Source organism: Vigna umbellata, chromosome 3 (assembly GCF_029865625.1).
Source record: "Vigna umbellata cultivar VRB3 chromosome 3, Vumbellata_1.0, whole genome shotgun sequence".
Lineage (NCBI taxonomy): Eukaryota > Viridiplantae > Streptophyta > Magnoliopsida > Fabales > Fabaceae > Vigna > Vigna umbellata.
In genome coordinates this window covers 43,498,762-43,515,212 of record NC_142167.1, presented here as the reverse complement: position 1 = coordinate 43,515,212, position 16,451 = coordinate 43,498,762, and the positions used below count along the sequence as shown (strand labels likewise).

At 32.3% G+C, this 16,451-nt stretch overlaps 2 protein-coding genes across 2 annotated transcripts; one reads left to right on the top strand and one right to left on the bottom strand.

The window, feature by feature from the left end:
• Positions 1-2,622: 2,622 nt before the first annotated feature.
• LOC124833756 (uncharacterized) lies at positions 2,623-5,380 on the top strand. Its single transcript, XM_088108364.1, has 2 exons — positions 2,623-2,806; positions 3,317-5,380. The coding sequence occupies exon 2, from the start codon at positions 3,442-3,444 to the stop codon at positions 5,203-5,205; it is 1,764 nt and encodes a 587-aa protein (XP_087964490.1). The 5' UTR covers positions 2,623-2,806; positions 3,317-3,441; the 3' UTR covers positions 5,206-5,380.
• Positions 5,381-13,464: 8,084 nt separating this feature from the next.
• LOC148202572 (two-component response regulator ARR8-like) lies at positions 13,465-15,163 on the bottom strand. Its single transcript, XM_088109206.1, has 5 exons — positions 14,759-15,163; positions 14,545-14,645; positions 14,373-14,450; positions 13,930-14,000; positions 13,465-13,770 (listed from the first exon to the last, which is right to left on the bottom strand). Exons 1-5 carry the CDS (start codon positions 14,859-14,861, stop codon positions 13,584-13,586), a joined length of 540 nt encoding a protein of 179 aa, XP_087965332.1. The 5' UTR covers positions 14,862-15,163; the 3' UTR covers positions 13,465-13,583.
• Between the last annotated feature and the right edge of the window lie 1,288 nt (positions 15,164-16,451).

The following is a 16,451-nucleotide window of genomic DNA, read 5'->3' as shown; positions in this document are numbered from 1 at the left end:
GAACGTCAAAACTAAAACCAACTAACTATCAACTAAACAGTCGGACGCTCTATGGCTCGGCTTTAACTTCCACGTCGACCAAGTTCTCCTCTTCAACAACGTCCTCCAAAGTAGCCTCGCTTTCTGCTCACATCCACACGGATGATCATTGCAACGACAGGACGAACGTACAAGGACAACAGACAACACAAGGAAAACGAAGGGTAAGCTTATGTAATTTAATTCATACATCAACATATAAAATAAGCATTTCAAATCCACACAAACACATAGTTCAATATATAATATCATACGAAATCTATTACTAGACAGACCGTCCGGACTGTATGAATCTGTGTAGCTACAAGCGTCCTTGCACCCGAGTGATGTAGTAACTGGGATACACTCAACAGCTGCCACTCGAGGTTAGCCCTATCCAAAGTACCCCTAAGGACTAGGACCTCCTGCCGTTCCCACACATGATTTACCCCCTCTACGTGAGGATGAGTACTCACGGAACATCAGGATGGACTGCCAGCATTAGCATAACCACAGTCATACTTTACCAAATCCAATATTCAATATATATGAGTCGTTCCTCCCTGGAACGCTCGTCCAAAATCCATAATCGTATAATCATTCCATATCATGTTCACCCTTTAAAATATTGTACTCTATTATCATTTTCATCTTTAGTTTCAAAGACATAAAATAACGAACATTCAGCCCTCTGAAGAACGAGGACGAACGATAAGAAGATGGACTGAATGAACTAAGAAATCTGTGACGGACGTTACTTTCTACGCGGTCAATTAAATGAACTAACTCGTTTGAATTTATACTGGTACTTAGAGAAAATTTTATTATGAAGACCTTAGACCGAATCCAATGTAAGAAGAAGAGCCAAGAATATTTAGAACTATCATTGGAGTAATTCGCATACGGAAGTCCGATGCCAGTAAATGACCGAACATGGAAAAATATATTATTACAGTTGAACGAACGCTATTTTATCAAGGTTTACTATACAATAATACGAGTGCTTGGTATAAGACCGAACACTATTTAGGACGAACGCTAGGTGTAAGACCGAGCGCTACTTATGACGAACGCTTGGTATAAGACCGAGCGTTACTAATTTTAAAGTATAAGGGTAGAAATGTATTATTACTTTATTTTAGATATACGGGTACCACTAGGCTGAGCCGAACGCTCAAACATAGTATTTTATAGGACGTTCGTTCTCGATCAGAATTTCTTCCAAATGAAAGAATTCCTTTTTAGGCACTTTACTAGAAAACCGAACGGTATAAGACCGTTCGATGACGAACGTATATTATCATAGTGAGGATTTCATATTTCAGCTTTTCATCTATTTCTAATCTCAAGTTTCAACATATCAGCTCATACTTTATAACTTCATATCAAATATAAATTTACAAACTTTATATGATTCACATTAATCATCCATACTTATCAACCATCAGCATACATGTCAACCAACACATACCATATTCATTCATTATAACAGCGATCGTTCATACCTAATCAATCAACATTTATCTCATACATTCAATCAATATCGGACGTTCATAAAACATACAGTATCAATTAAATCAAATAAGCTTCCCTTACCTGGATTCGTGACTGAAACGTCCTAACGTATGTTCTTGGTTCGTCCACTACAACTTCTACCCTCAAGGTCACTCAACTCTTGTGAACTAAAACAATTTACATAATCAAGATTTGATTTAGACAAAGTGAATGCATGCAACCAGGTTTGGTTTTGCATGAAACCTAAGAACGAAAGACTAAGGGAAGAAACTTACCAGCTTCAAACTTGAACTTGTTCGATTTAATGGAAAGCTTAGGACGTCGAGATCTCTTCTACGGTCTCTGAAATTTGATCGGAGAAAAGGAAAATGAGTTACGATAGAGAGAAGATGGAAATGTTCTAGAGAGAAGAAGGAGAAAATGAATATTCAGAATTTGGGGAGGAAGACGGTGCGTGCAGAAGAGTGTGGCAGGTTTTTCAGAAATCATTTTTGTTTGCCCCACGTCCAAACGGTCGTGCGCTCTTCTGCTGACACCTGCCCTCCACTTACTGACTTCAGAATGTTCCATTTTGACACTTGGCAATAGTGCGTCAGAGTTTGTGAGTGCGTTTTTAAGGCACCTGAGCAGGGTTTTGGGAGTAATTAATGGGATTTGACAGGTGGGGTCTTGGATTAAATTTTCCAGGTCTTACAAGTATTATATATTATTTTTTATAATAATGATTATTATTATTATCACTAATTATAACTATAAAAATTATGTAATAATATGTCGCTATCATTATTTTACTTATTGTATTACTATTAAAAGTGTATCTTATAGTATTATATCAATCATAACAATTATACTAATATTTTTAATATTAATTGATAATGCTTATAACTAATATACAATTATAAAAGAATATTTGTTAGATATCCTTAAGTCTTCTGGTTCACTTTTATGGGTGACCTACTTTGTTCGTAGGAAGAAGTATCGGGTTATCATTACCCGACCCGACCCAAGACAAGTAAAATTCCATATTTCCGGATTATAAACCCGACCCAACCCATCAAATAAAGGGTTGGATCACATGACCCGGCCCAAACCCAAACAAAATATTTCAAACTTATCTTACGTCGCACTCCGCCGCTGCCGCCGCCACCAGCTAGGAAGGCTTTCCTCAACCCCCTACTTGCTCGGTTCATCCCACCGTATCAGCGCCACTCTCCGACTACTACACTGCCATACTCCTGCCACAGCTTACAATAGCAAAGTCCTGTTTTTTGAGGTTTCTTTCTTGTCATTTTGAATTCTAGTGTTCGTTATTTATTTACCCATTTTTCAATTCAAATTATTTCTGTGCCTTGGATTGTTCAATAAATAAGTATTATTGAAATTTCGCTGTTTCAATTTTTCGCTTGGTTGGTGGCTAATTGGTCCATGGCTTGTTTTCTTGAGATATTAATGTAATGCAAATATTCTTAGGAGATTTACCTTTCTGAATAAGATGCACACCCTGTGTTTGATTAATGCCCCGACTTAGATAAAGGAGATGAGGTGTCATTTGAAAGCTAACATTGTGAAGCCTTGTTTACAAACATTTACGAGCTTTATCTCAATTTGCCGAGTCTAAACTGACCATCAACTAGTCTCGACACATTTAAAACTTCTACTAATGTCAGAATGAATTAGAACATTTTACCAACATACTTAAAAATTCAATTTAGTATAAACGTTCTCACACTAGTTTAGTTCTTTCTTATTGGATAATATTTTAATGACAGATTCTACGTCTCAGGGTTTTCAAGAAATGAGAAGAGCAACTCATAGCAAGAAAAACAAACTGAAAAAAACTAAGCGTAGCACCAAAGTATGGTTGTGAAATGAAAATGATGGGCTGCCTAACTGATCATATTGCCAGACATGGTTTTCATTGGGAGTCATAAGCAATTTATTGATAGTGTGTGCACAATTGTGATCAAGGGTAACTGGGGCAATCTGTTGAAGGTGAAGAGTACCTCTGCTTTCACTTCTTCTACCATTCACCAGGTACTGTTGCAGCTCTCACTCTATGATTATGGGCTCTCTCATTCCTTCCCATTCTTCAAATGGCTCGACTCCATCCCAAATTATAGCCATTCCTTGCAATGTTCATGGGTCATGATTCACATCCTCACTGAACATAAGCATTTCAAAACTGCCCATCATATGCTTGAAAAAATTGCGAACAGGGATTTTCTTCCATCACCTTCAGTTTTGAGCACTTTGGTGAGGACTCATGAAAACCCAGAAGTCAATTCTCAAGTGTTGAGCTGGCTTGTCATACATTATGCTAAGTCAAAGATGACACATGATGCAATACAAGTTTTTGAGCAGATGAGGTTACATAAAGTCAAACCTCATTTGCATGCTTGCACTGTTCTTTTGAATTCCTTGTTAAAGGACGGGGTTACTCACATGGTGTGGAAAATTTACAGGAGAATGGTTCAAGTTGGGGTTGTTCCCAATATGTACATTTACAATTGTTTATTCCATGCCTGTTCAAAAGCAAGAGATGTGGAAAGGGCAGAACAGTTATTAAATGAGTTGGATTTAAAGGGTATGCTTCCTGATATCTTCACATATAATACTTTGATATCATTATACTGCAAGAAAGGTCTGCACTATGAGGCTTTATCTATCCAGAGCAGAATGGAAAGAGAGGGGATAAACCTAGATATTGTAAGTTATAACTCTCTCATTTATGGATTTTGCAAAGAAGGCAGGATGAGAGAAGCTATGAGGATGTTTAGCGATATAAAAAATGCAACTCCCAACCATGTGACATATACTACATTGATTGATGGTTACTGTAAAACAAATGAACTGGAGGAATCTCTGAAAATTCTGGGACTGATGGAGTGTAAGGGATTGTACCCTGGAGTTGTAACTTATAATTCAGTTTTGCGCAAGCTTTGTCAAGATGGCAGGATAAAGGACGCCAACAAACTCTTGACTGAGATGAGTGAAAGGAAAGTTCAAGCTGACAATATCACTTGCAACACACTTATTAATGCATACTGCAAGATTGGAGATATGAAATCTGCTTTGAAATTTAAGAACAAGATGTTAGAATCTGGACTAAAACCCGATCCATTTACATATAAGGCACTGATTCATGGATTCTGCAAGACAAATGAGGTGGAAACTGCAAAGGAGGTAATGTTCAGCATGCTTGATGCTGGATTTACACTCAGTTATTGTACATACACTTGGATTGTAGATTGCTACTGTAAGAAAGACAATATGGATGCAGTTTTAGCACTACCAAATGAGTTTCTGAGTAGAGGTCTTTGTCTAGATGTTTCAGTATACAGGGCATTGATAAGAAGGTTATGCAAGTTAGAAAGGGTTGAATGTGCTGAAAAGTTATTCAATCAAATGGAAGGAAAGGGTATATCAGGTGACAGTGTTATCTATACCAGTCTTGCATATGCTTATTGGAAAGCAGGGAATGCAAGTGCTTCCTTGGGTGTGTTAGAAGAGATGACAAGGAGAAGGTTGATGATCACAGTCAAACTGTATAGATGCTTTAGTACTTCTGATGCTAGGGAAAATGAAGTGTCACTGATCTTCTGGAATCATGTGGTGGATAGGGGTTTGATGTCGAGAAATTCAATGAATAAAATACAGCAAATGCTGATATGAAGGAACCCTCACATCTAGAATATTCTTCATAGACCTGTTTGCGAGGGGCAATGCATTGCTTCTGTTTCACTTTTCATTGGAATTTGGAAAACAGAGATTTGGGAAAATATGATGCAGGCCAACCTCTTTGCAACCTTGCATGTTAACCGTCATAAACTATTTGTTTTAGAATCCATTTATGCATCATGTTCATAACAGATATAACTCAACTCTATGGACTGGGAACAATCACTTCTGTTTTCTTCTAAAAGGTTATATCACAGAAGAACATCATTAAGTTCTTCCTCCCTGCATTTTCAGCTTATTAGGAGGAAGCACATAACCTTCATATATATGGGATTAGGCCATCATGATTAAGCTGGAACTTGAGCAGGTATTTTCGTTTTGATTTGGATTATCGTGGAACTAAAGTTTTTTCTTGCTATGATAATGCATGTCGTATATATTTCTTTTTAATGTTAGCTTATCTTATGAACTGCAATATTGATAGTTTCCTTCTCTGTTTTTACCATTAAAGTGGGGGTGGGGGGAGGGAGGAGAAAAGGTACAAGAAAGATAGTGTAATTTAGCAAAAGGAAAAAAAAGTTAGAATAGCTTGCACTCTGTCTACATATCTAGTGAAAGGTCCAAGTTTAGATATTTCCTCTTTAAAGTCTTGAGTGCTACACTCCAAACAAGCAAACCAAAATCTTCACAGATATGATGCTGCCATCCTAGATCACGCCTAAATAAATTTAAGGAAGAAATTCATCCACGTTTTAAAGGCAATCCTAGGATTTACCTAAATGTTAGAAATCCTACTTCATCTTTAAATGGCTTAATAGTGTCGTACAAATAAGTGTGCTGTTATTTCTTAGTTGGAGAGCCACGGGACCCATATCAATAGAATATTTTATGACACTATAAACCTGCAATAGTTCTCACTAGTATCAAGTCTCATCATATAAGAAAAGTTTGGCTGGAACTTTTGATTTTCAAGAGTCTTTCAAGAAGGAATATCTTTCCCTTTGGATGTGGTTGAAATCAGAAGTGCAACATGGGTGAAGAAGTCTAACAATCTGATAGAAATGGACAAGGTGAGGACCTCAGGACCATTTAAAATGGAAGGATCGGTGAACATTGGACTCCTATTAATGGCCTTACAAGTGGTATTGGAGTTGAATTGATTGGAATTGGACAATCATTCGAGAAATGGTGGTTGAGGAGCAGTGGGACAAGCAGGTCACCAGCCTTGTGGTGACTGGTGAGCAATAAGATATGACTTGGCTCTTAAGAAAAAAGATAAGCTACAAACATGGTCCGATCCAAGTGACAAATGGTAAAACACTAGCATATTGGTCAAGATGGGTTAGTGTCTAGCATAGAGTGTAAACACATTGGTAGATATGTGGCAACAAACGTAGAGAGGTTGGTGCACGCAGGCGTTGAATATTCAGTAAAGGTTTATACAAAAAATGTGTGGCTTAAGATGTGGAGTTAGGCCCACTTACACAATTTCTGTATAAGTAAATTAAAACAAATCTCCTTAGGTTTTTGGACTAAAGTTGGTAGCATAACACTAGGAAATTAGTATGAACAGAAATAATGACTTACTAGGAACCTCTATTAAGAAGTGATCTCTAAGTTTAATTCAACTTTATAAAACTTGCTTGTAAAATGAGGTTTGCATCGACTTATATATTGTAAATTGGTCTCGTCTCTAATCCCTGTGAAACTTCTAACAACCTCTCTTCATGTTTTCACTTCATGATGTTGTTTTGGTTTAAGTTCATTTCCTGTAGGTTGGCTTCTCTATGTTACTGTTGGGGAAAAACAATTGAAAATTACATGCAAACTAAGAGTTAATGAAGGCAATGGTAAATAGCAGATAGCAACAGAGAGCACACTCCCACTTTGTCTGTGATCTTGCAACATCACACGCTGCATTGACTATGACAAATGAAGTTAATGAAATGTTTGCTTGAATGTAATTGTGGCAAACATCAAGCACTTTGTTTTCAATTCAATGAACATAGACATTGTTTTCGTATGTGGACAATATTTATAGATTAGACATTTCCGCAGGTTTACCAACAGGAGTTTCAACGAATTGTGAAGGTTACAGGCTTGAGTATCATACAATTTTGGATCTTACAATGCTGTGGAACGTGCTTGATCGTCCAAAATCAAAGAGGTGAGAGAAACACACGTTCAAAATCAACTCATTGCGCTTTTCAGAATTTCAATTTGAAAGAGCTTGCATCAACAGTATGCCACTTGTTCCCTCGTTCAATGTATCTCAGGGTGTTGCATTATCTACTTGATTGTGATGTAACATATCATGATATAATTGTCAACATTTATTTTGAAAACTTTCTTTTGAATATCGATGCCTATCATAATATGCATTTTAAAAGAAACATTGCTGACAAAAGCAAACAAATATTATTTCTTAAATTTATTTTTGAAATGCTAGAAATCACCTCAGATCAAAGGTGTATCTGTATTGATAAGTAATTTTGTTCTTTTAGCATGTAGTCAGAAACTTAAGAGTGTATATCAAAAAATCTATTGACAGATATCAACTTTAGATTTAAGATTTTAAAAGATTAGTTTTTGACTTAGATACAGGGAATATTTTGGATTCACCCAAAAAAGACATTATAGAGAACCTAAAGCACTTCTCTAAAGTAAAATCATTTTCAAGCTAATGCTAACATTCAATTAAACTCTACTTTGAATATGATCAAACCATCATATTCATTCTCTTTAACATTTTTAAACGATTATTTGATTATTTATGTTCTGACATTCTGATTACTTTATGATTTTTTATTTTTATAGATGAAAACTATTTCGATAATCATAGTTTTATGTTATTTTTTTTGGTAAGATCTGTTGTTTTTAGTTTTTAATTGTTTTTATTTTTTTAAATATAAAATATTTTATAAAATTAACATAAATAATATAATTTTATTTAAGTAATTAATATTTAAGGAACAGTGGATGAATTCTTTTATTAAAATATTGAATATAAACAAAATGAAAACACTCATAATAAGATTTAAGCTGTAATTAATTTTTTTTACTGATTCTAACAAAGTGATAATGGGTTACCAACGTCATTTTCTTACAAAGTGATAATGGGTTACACAGTAAAAAAACTCAATGTCATTTTCTTACCAATTTTGTAAAATAACATTGTCTTATGTCTAACTAATTGGTAAAATGAAACAAATTAATGATATAACATTAATTTATAAAATAATGATAATTGAAGGATAAATTTAAGAAATTTGTTTTTTCTTTCTCAACAAATTGAACCATGACACTTTATGTTGTATAACTATCAAAATTTCGTTCTATTCTGATCAAACATTTTGGTAAATAAGAAATTCTCTTCAACATCACACTTTTCAGCCATTAGTTAGGATAATAAAATAAAATGTAATTAGGATTACAGAATACACTTTAATTATTATGGTATTTTTTTAAATATCAACTTTTTTTTTATTTGTGTTATTTAATTTAATTTTTTAATATCATTCGTGATTTTCTTTTAGTTCAGATTGTTTTCATATTTCAATTTCAATCCCTTAATATTTATGTTTCATAAAATACGCTAGACGAAAGACGCAATTCTAGGAACACTTATTGTTACTTAAAAAAAAGGGCAAATAATGTGCAACTTATTAATGAAAAAGAAATACAAAGTCAAAATATTCACAATTACAGTTCAAAAGTATAAATAAAAGTAAAGGAATACAAATATTCTTTTTAATAAATATGCCGTTTTCAAATATTTTGGACTTATTTTCAATATTATAATAATTATTTTGACAAGATCAATATTATAATAATATTTTAGCTATTACGATCTTTATTTCACATTTTAAAAATTAATTTATGTTCAGAAAAAAGCTATAAGAATTGAAAATTTGTGAAAACTAAATCTATAATTACTAAAAATATTTTATTCCGATAATAAAAATTATTAAAAAACATATTAATATGTTTTTAGTGGCATTTTATACTTTTTAGCTAGTAACTTTGTGCTCAACTGGCTCTATCAAACCTAACTTTAATTTTTTTTTACACAAAATTAACTTGACTTTCATGTTAATACTGAAACTAATAAAAGTACTAAACCTAATAATTTAAGAGGAAATAGTTTTTATATTAACTAGCTATGGTTTCAAAAATACAGAATATAGAAAATTACCTTCTTACCCATAAACTCACAACAAAAGAAAAAAAATTCCAAACATATAACTTATCTCATGCAATTATTTATAATAGCTAGTCTACTATACCTTTTTAATATTAAAATAATTCAATTAAAATTAGAATATAATTTTATCGTAATAAAACTATATTTTTATTTTAAAAAGTACGCGCAAAATTCCATAAAAATATAATTTTAAAATTATACCGTCCAAATCCATTTGATTGTGATACGGTTTATTGAACCCAAAAAAATCGTTAAATTCTTTTTAGCAATGGTTTTCTTTATTTCCATAATTTCTTCTAGTACATTTTAGTTAAATGATAATTTTTTTTTTAAAATCCTTATTTTTTTTTTCAGAATTCACAAAATAAAATATATTTAATTTTTTTTCATACTATGTGTAACATCCCAAAAATATAGGTTCAAAATCATATAATGGAAACATAAAAAATTAATAATATTACAAATCAGTCTTACAAAAGAGAGGACGTACAATTATGGCCGAACGACCTTACAGAGAAACAAGAAAACTAAAACCGAACAACATAAGCAAACCCGACCGAACGGTTTACAAAAGGCTATACCGAACGGTCCTACAAAATAAGAGGGAAAAGATGATCGAACGATTATTATCTTAAAACTAAACTTATAATACTGACCGAACGGTTCTACTGTTCGGTCTTAATTTCTACCTCAACTAAATTTTCTTCCTCCAGTGCTTCTTCTGTTCCTAATACTAGACTGACTGTCCATACTGTATGAATTTTGTGTAGCTACGACGTTCGTGCACCCGGGTGATGTAGTAACTAGGATACCCTCAACAGCTGCCACCCGAGGTTAGTCCTATCTGTCCAAATTAACCATAAGGACTAGGACCTCCTGCCGTTCCCACACATGACTTACCCTCCTCTACGTGAGGACGGTAATCACGGAACATCAGGATGAACCGCCAACTTAGCATGCCCACATTCATACTTTACAAATTCCAATATACATTCATGAGCTATTCCTCCCCGGAACGCTCGTCCATAATCCAAAACATTTCATCCATATCATATTCTATTCATCTTTCATTATTAATCATCTCAATTAAACCCTTCGTACAAAGATCACTAAGGATACCAAATACCGAACGTTAAACATCAACCCTGAACCAGACTGAACGCTTGGAGTGAGACCAAAGGTCTCCAGTTCCAAATGGATCAAAACCGAGAGATGGAATCATTGGTTTTAAGAAAGGGAGTGATTAACATAATAGTTCTCAAGAACGATTAGGAATCAAACGTTTATTTACTAGGTGAGCCAATCGAATGAACTAACTCCCGAGTTAGACCGAACGCTAATAGGCCTAGGCCGAATACTAAGACTCTAGGCTGAAACCAATTTAAGACAGACACTGTGAAAACCTCAAATACGGGTAAAGAATTGAATCGGGTGAATAAATCGAACGTCAATAATATACTTAGCTTTTGAATGAGTTAAACATCAAGAACAATCAGAATGTCAGTCGAAGACCGAGCACCGAAAAGGGCGAACCCTATTGAGTTTGAACGAACGTTCTTATATATATATATATATATATATATATATATATATATATATATATATATATATATATATATATATATATTTAGAAACGAGAATGAGTACCTGGTGGAAGACCGAGCACTTACTCAGCACGAACTCTTGGTGGAAGACCAAGCACTACTCAGTATGAGCGCTTGGTGTAAGACCGAGCACTACTAAACTTATAGGAGAAAGGCTTGATAAATATAATAAGATACCATTTTGAGTAGTGTTTAAGAACAAACAAAAATATACAAATACATATAGATATACTTAAGTTTATAACCGAATACCAAGGAACAACTACGCTTGGCCGAACGCTCATGCACAGTATTACAAAACGAAGACGCTCGTCCTCAACTAGGATTCTTCCCAAATGAAAGAATTCAATTCCAACCAAATTCACTAGAAAAACCGAACGGTCAAGGACCGTTCAGTGACCAACGTACACTTTCATAGAGAAATTTCATACTAGAATTCTTTATATCAATTCATCTCTCAACATCTATTTTCATAAAATCAAACATCCATATCATAGTAAATAATCATACTTCATATAGTCAAAACATATCAACAATCATACTTCATATACATTCAGCCACTCAACAAACATGCATTCATTAGCAACGAACGTAAAATCGAACATACAACTAAATTATATAAGCTTCCCTTACCTCGACACGTAGACGAACGCTCAAACGAATCAGAATAAAACTTCCCTCTCCCATAGAACTAACGTTCGACGATCACGTTGTTAGGGATACTGAACTACAGAGAAAAACCAGAAACACTCAAACTTCTACCACCCACTCAGACGACCAGAACCAAATAGTTGCATGCAAGACGTAACCGAACGTACTAGAGAAAAGAGACTCACCGGCTCAGAATCATAAACCAATCGGTTTACACGGAAGCTCTTGACGTCGGGAGTGCTTCAGCGGTGCCTGAGTGGTGATCGGAGCAGAGAAAGGATGAGATTTTGTAGAGAGAAGGAAGAGTTTTTAGAGAGAAGGAGGAGAAAAACGAAGTATCAGAGTTTGGAAGAGAGGTTGCATGCAGAGAGTGACATGAGTTTTGAAAAAATCTAAGATTTGCTACCACCGTCAAGGACGAATGACCACTTCGCTGCCTACACCTGTCTCCCACTTTCTGATTTCCAAATTTCTTCGCTTGACACCTTACGTCCGCTCAAAGTGATTTTGGGTGCGTTTTTAATGAGGTCAGACATTATGTATTTAAAAAACATTATGAAAATTGTATAGAATAATAATTGTATACTCTATAATCCTCGTTATATATTTTCCATGATATGGAATTTTTCTTAATACATTTGTAATAACGTTTTGGGAAAGTATAAAAAGAAAATTAATTTAGAGGGCTTAAAATATAGTAACCGGTTGAAAATCGGGTTAAACATACTTTTTAATTTTTAAATTGAATACAATTTAATATAAATAAAACAAAACTACTATTTTATCAATCATTACTTTTTTATAAATATATAATTTTTTAATGTAATTTATAAGTTTTATGTCTTGGTTTTTTATATTTTAAATTTAACTCGTTAATTTTTTAAGTTCTGAATGTAATGTTATTTTGAATGGAGGTCGAAAGTTTACTTAGAACAATTTATTTACCTCGCTGTAATGCAATTTTTTTCTTTTCAGAGTATTATGTTCACACGGTAAGAACGACCTAATTACAGTTTAATATATGTTTAAACTAATTAAATATTTAGTTGATTTTAATTATAATTGATCAGTTTTATTCATATCTAGACCATTAGTCGTGTTGTTTTGGTCGATATGTATTTATTGGTATATATAGTAAATAGGTTCCTCTAACCTTAATTTTAGATAAAAATCATAAATGAAAAAGATTTATTACCGCTTAATTTTCCCTTTATAAATATAAATATTGATAATGTGTGAGTATGTTATATAGTGAATTGTGTTGATATCTCGCAAATTGTATTAATAATAATGTTTATATTGTAAATAATATTATTATATTTTATTGAAAATTATAATTTATTTGGTTTAGACTTTTATATATAAACTTGAAAATTAAAAACTTTAAGAACAAATGTTTTATTTTTAAAATACATCAATCATTTCTCATGAAAAAAAAAATTAGTATTATATGATTTTGATACTGTATTACTTTAATATTATGATTTTTGCCATAGTTCCACTATATATAAATTATTATTCTATAAACTTATGTCTTGGTTCAACAATTTGGACAATTTTAAAAACATTGATAAACTAAACTTAAATAATTTGACTAAATGGGAAGAGCTTGAATAGTTATCATCAGATCTTGTATTATAAATTTATAATCTCATTATTTTAATCAATATATTGAAACTCCAGAAAATTCCAAAATAAAATTAAAAAAAAAATTATTACTTTTTTCACCAAAATTGAATAAAATTCTTTCTCAGAATATTTACATCAATGACTTTTACTATCTATATCCTTTTTTTTCTGCATAATTGACTCATTGATTGTAATCTAATTTTCAAATTTCAACCCAGCACTACAGAAATGAAAATTTTCTAAGCACTACCTATGCTTTATTGATCAATCTGTAACCAATTCTTCTAACTGCTACATCTCAATCTGGTTTTGTTTGGAGAATAAATTTCTTCCATGTCTTTTCTTTTGTTATTCAATGGTTGCTCATTCTCTTCTTTTGTTCTTGATTTCATCAAATGTGGTTTCAGCTTATTCACATCTGCTTGTTGAACTGGTTTCAGAAAGAATTCCTCTGCTCCTTCTTCCAAACATCTGATACAAAATCATATCAGTCAAATTGAAAAGTATATTAAAAAAAAACAAAAACTATAAACTTCTAAGATTTTATGTTGAAAATGGTATCAGAATTTTTATATAAAAAGTGATCAATCTTTCCAGTTTTTCTAGTAAAAATAATTCCAACACCCTCACCTGTTGATCCTTGATGGCACATTCTCAGAGGACATAATCACAACTGGTATGTTTTTAAGTGATTTAGATTCCTGCAAATCAATCAAATTAATGTTATTTTTTCAGATCAAACAGAAGAATACACAGACTGTCAAAGAAATGTTGTGATGGCCATGACCAAATTTGATCTCAGATTTGTTTCAAAATTTGTCAAGTATTCCAACTCAGATGTCAGAAGAGATTCTTCAATAAAAAAAAGGAAAATTCTTTGAAAATTCACATAATTTGATTTCAAGATATGATGAGATCATATACTTTTAAACAGCTTCCTAAAAGAAAAACCAAAATTAAAATTCCTAGTGCATGGTTTGACCAATCTCACTGATGCAATGTAAATAAACAGAAAACTGTGGCAGAACACAAACTTGTTAAGAAATTATCAGAAAATACCCATAGAATCATACCTTGATTTTTCTCAGCAGATCATAACCAGTCATTCCTGGCATACAGTAATCTGTTATAATCAGGTTAACATCCACATCCTGCATCACCAATCAATCAATGATTAATTCAGACTTATTCACAAAATATTTTATATATATATAATTAATTAATTGGTTAGAGAATTATTTGTACCTGATGAATTTCTGATGCAACAGAAGATTCAAAAGTCCTGAATTCATCTTCAACCAAACCAAGAAACTTTAAGGCCTTGGTAGCAGAATCAACTGTAGTAACTGTGATTTGAACAATTAAAATAACATAAATGATTGCAGAAACAGGTATGTTGATGTGAAATGTTTCTCTTATAATATTGAGAAAAATGCAGATTAAAAGAGAGAAAAAGTACCATCGAAGGAAGAGGTTTTCAAGAGTCTCTCAATCAGCATTCTGTCAATGAGACTGTCATCAACAGCCAAAACATGGAACCGAGTCTCTAAAGCCATAGCCATAATCGATAACTCAAAGGAGAATATAAACAAACAGATGAAGAAAAGAAAAGAAAAGAGGAACAGAGACGAAGATTAAACTGTGGTGTGTGATGAAGAACAAGAGTGTGACATTTTAAATGGGAAGCTATCATGATCAAGAAGATACACAATCCTCATACAAAATCTGACTGTTTGGAAAGCGATATCCCACAGATTTCATTCAGAATCTCAAGGATCTTCCGACTCTATTTTTGAATTTTTAAATTTTTGAATTTTTGAATTTTTGAATTTTTGAATTCAGCATGAAGCAAAGGAGGTGATGAAATTTTACCAAATTTAAAAATTGGAGTTGTTCATTATTATTTGGTTTGACCCTTTTGCCAATGATAAACACCTGTTGGAGTGAGTTGGTTTCTTAAATTAATTAATAGTATTAATAATATTTCTATTCTCATTCCATTTGGCTTTTCATGGTACCTAAAAGACATTGTTCATAGTCATCAAAAATCTCAATACCATATCCATGCATGTGCTTCCTCTATTTACTGCTTTTCCCTTAACCTAAATTGCTAGGGTTACTCAAAACTATACCATTTTCTACTGCCTTGTTTGTCCTTTCACCACTTTTAAGGACAAATTCGTCTCCAAGACTAAAACCATTAATACAATCATCCAAACATGTCTTTGTTTTCTGTTTATATTTCTCACCGATCACTTAAAAAATAATTTATTTAATACACACCAATAAAATTATAAGATCTTAGTCCAAACTTATATATGATAATAACGTCACTTTTAACCTACAATATTAAGATAATAAATTTATGAGTTTATTTTATAAAATATTTAAGTTTTTTTTTTCTTAATATAAGGCTTAAATTCATATTTAAACTTTTAATAATATTATACATTTATTCTTTCTGTAATTTATGCAAGTAGTTCACTCCTCATACTTTAAATAATCTTTATTATATAAAAACAGAAATATTTTAGTAAGGGTTAATTTTTTTTTTTGGAAGGTTTTTTTACATGCAATTGAATAAGAAAATTTATCCAAAGATTTTAGGTTTAATTTTTCAATAGGTCGTTGTTTTCGTCCATAATCTCACATAGGATCCTTTCTTTTTTGGCGTTTCAATTGGGTCTTTTTGTAAAATTGAATTAAATAGGAGGTAATACAACACTTAACGCCGTTTCATCAATTTAACGGAAAGGTCTTATTTGATTCAATTTTATAAAAATAAGGACCCAATTGAAATTCTGGACGAAAACAGGGACCTATTGAAACATTAAACCAAGATTTTAACATTCAATTATAAGCAATATTTTATAAAATATTTGTAACCACAAATTCAATTGCAAGTGTGATTTCATGTAATGTAATTATGGCTACATTAGTGGCATTTTATTTATGATTTCTTATAATATCAAGGATTGTGATAAAAAGTGATTTGAAATAGCAATTTGAACTTTGATTGAAATAGTATGTATGGTGTTATTTGATTTTTTTTTCAGGTATTACAAATGTGCATATTATTTTTTGAAATTTCAATTGGGAACTTTAGATATCTCAAGATTCTAATTTGATCCTCCGTATTCTAAGTTTCTAAT

Coding starts and splice junctions, on each gene's coding strand:
- LOC124833756 (XM_088108364.1), top strand. CDS start 3,442: ATGGTTTTCATTGGGAGTCATAAGCAATTTATTGATAGTGTGTGCACA.
- LOC148202572 (XM_088109206.1), bottom strand. CDS start 14,861: ATGGCTATGGCTTTAGAGACTCGGTTCCATGTTTTGGCTGTTGATGAC. Junction 14,451..14,544: donor TTGCATCAGAAATTCATCAG/GTACAAATAATT, acceptor TTGGTGATGCAG/GATGTGGATGTTAACCTGAT. Junction 14,001..14,372: donor ATCTGCTGAGAAAAATCAAG/GTATGATTCTAT, acceptor ATTGATTTGCAG/GAATCTAAATCACTTAAAAA.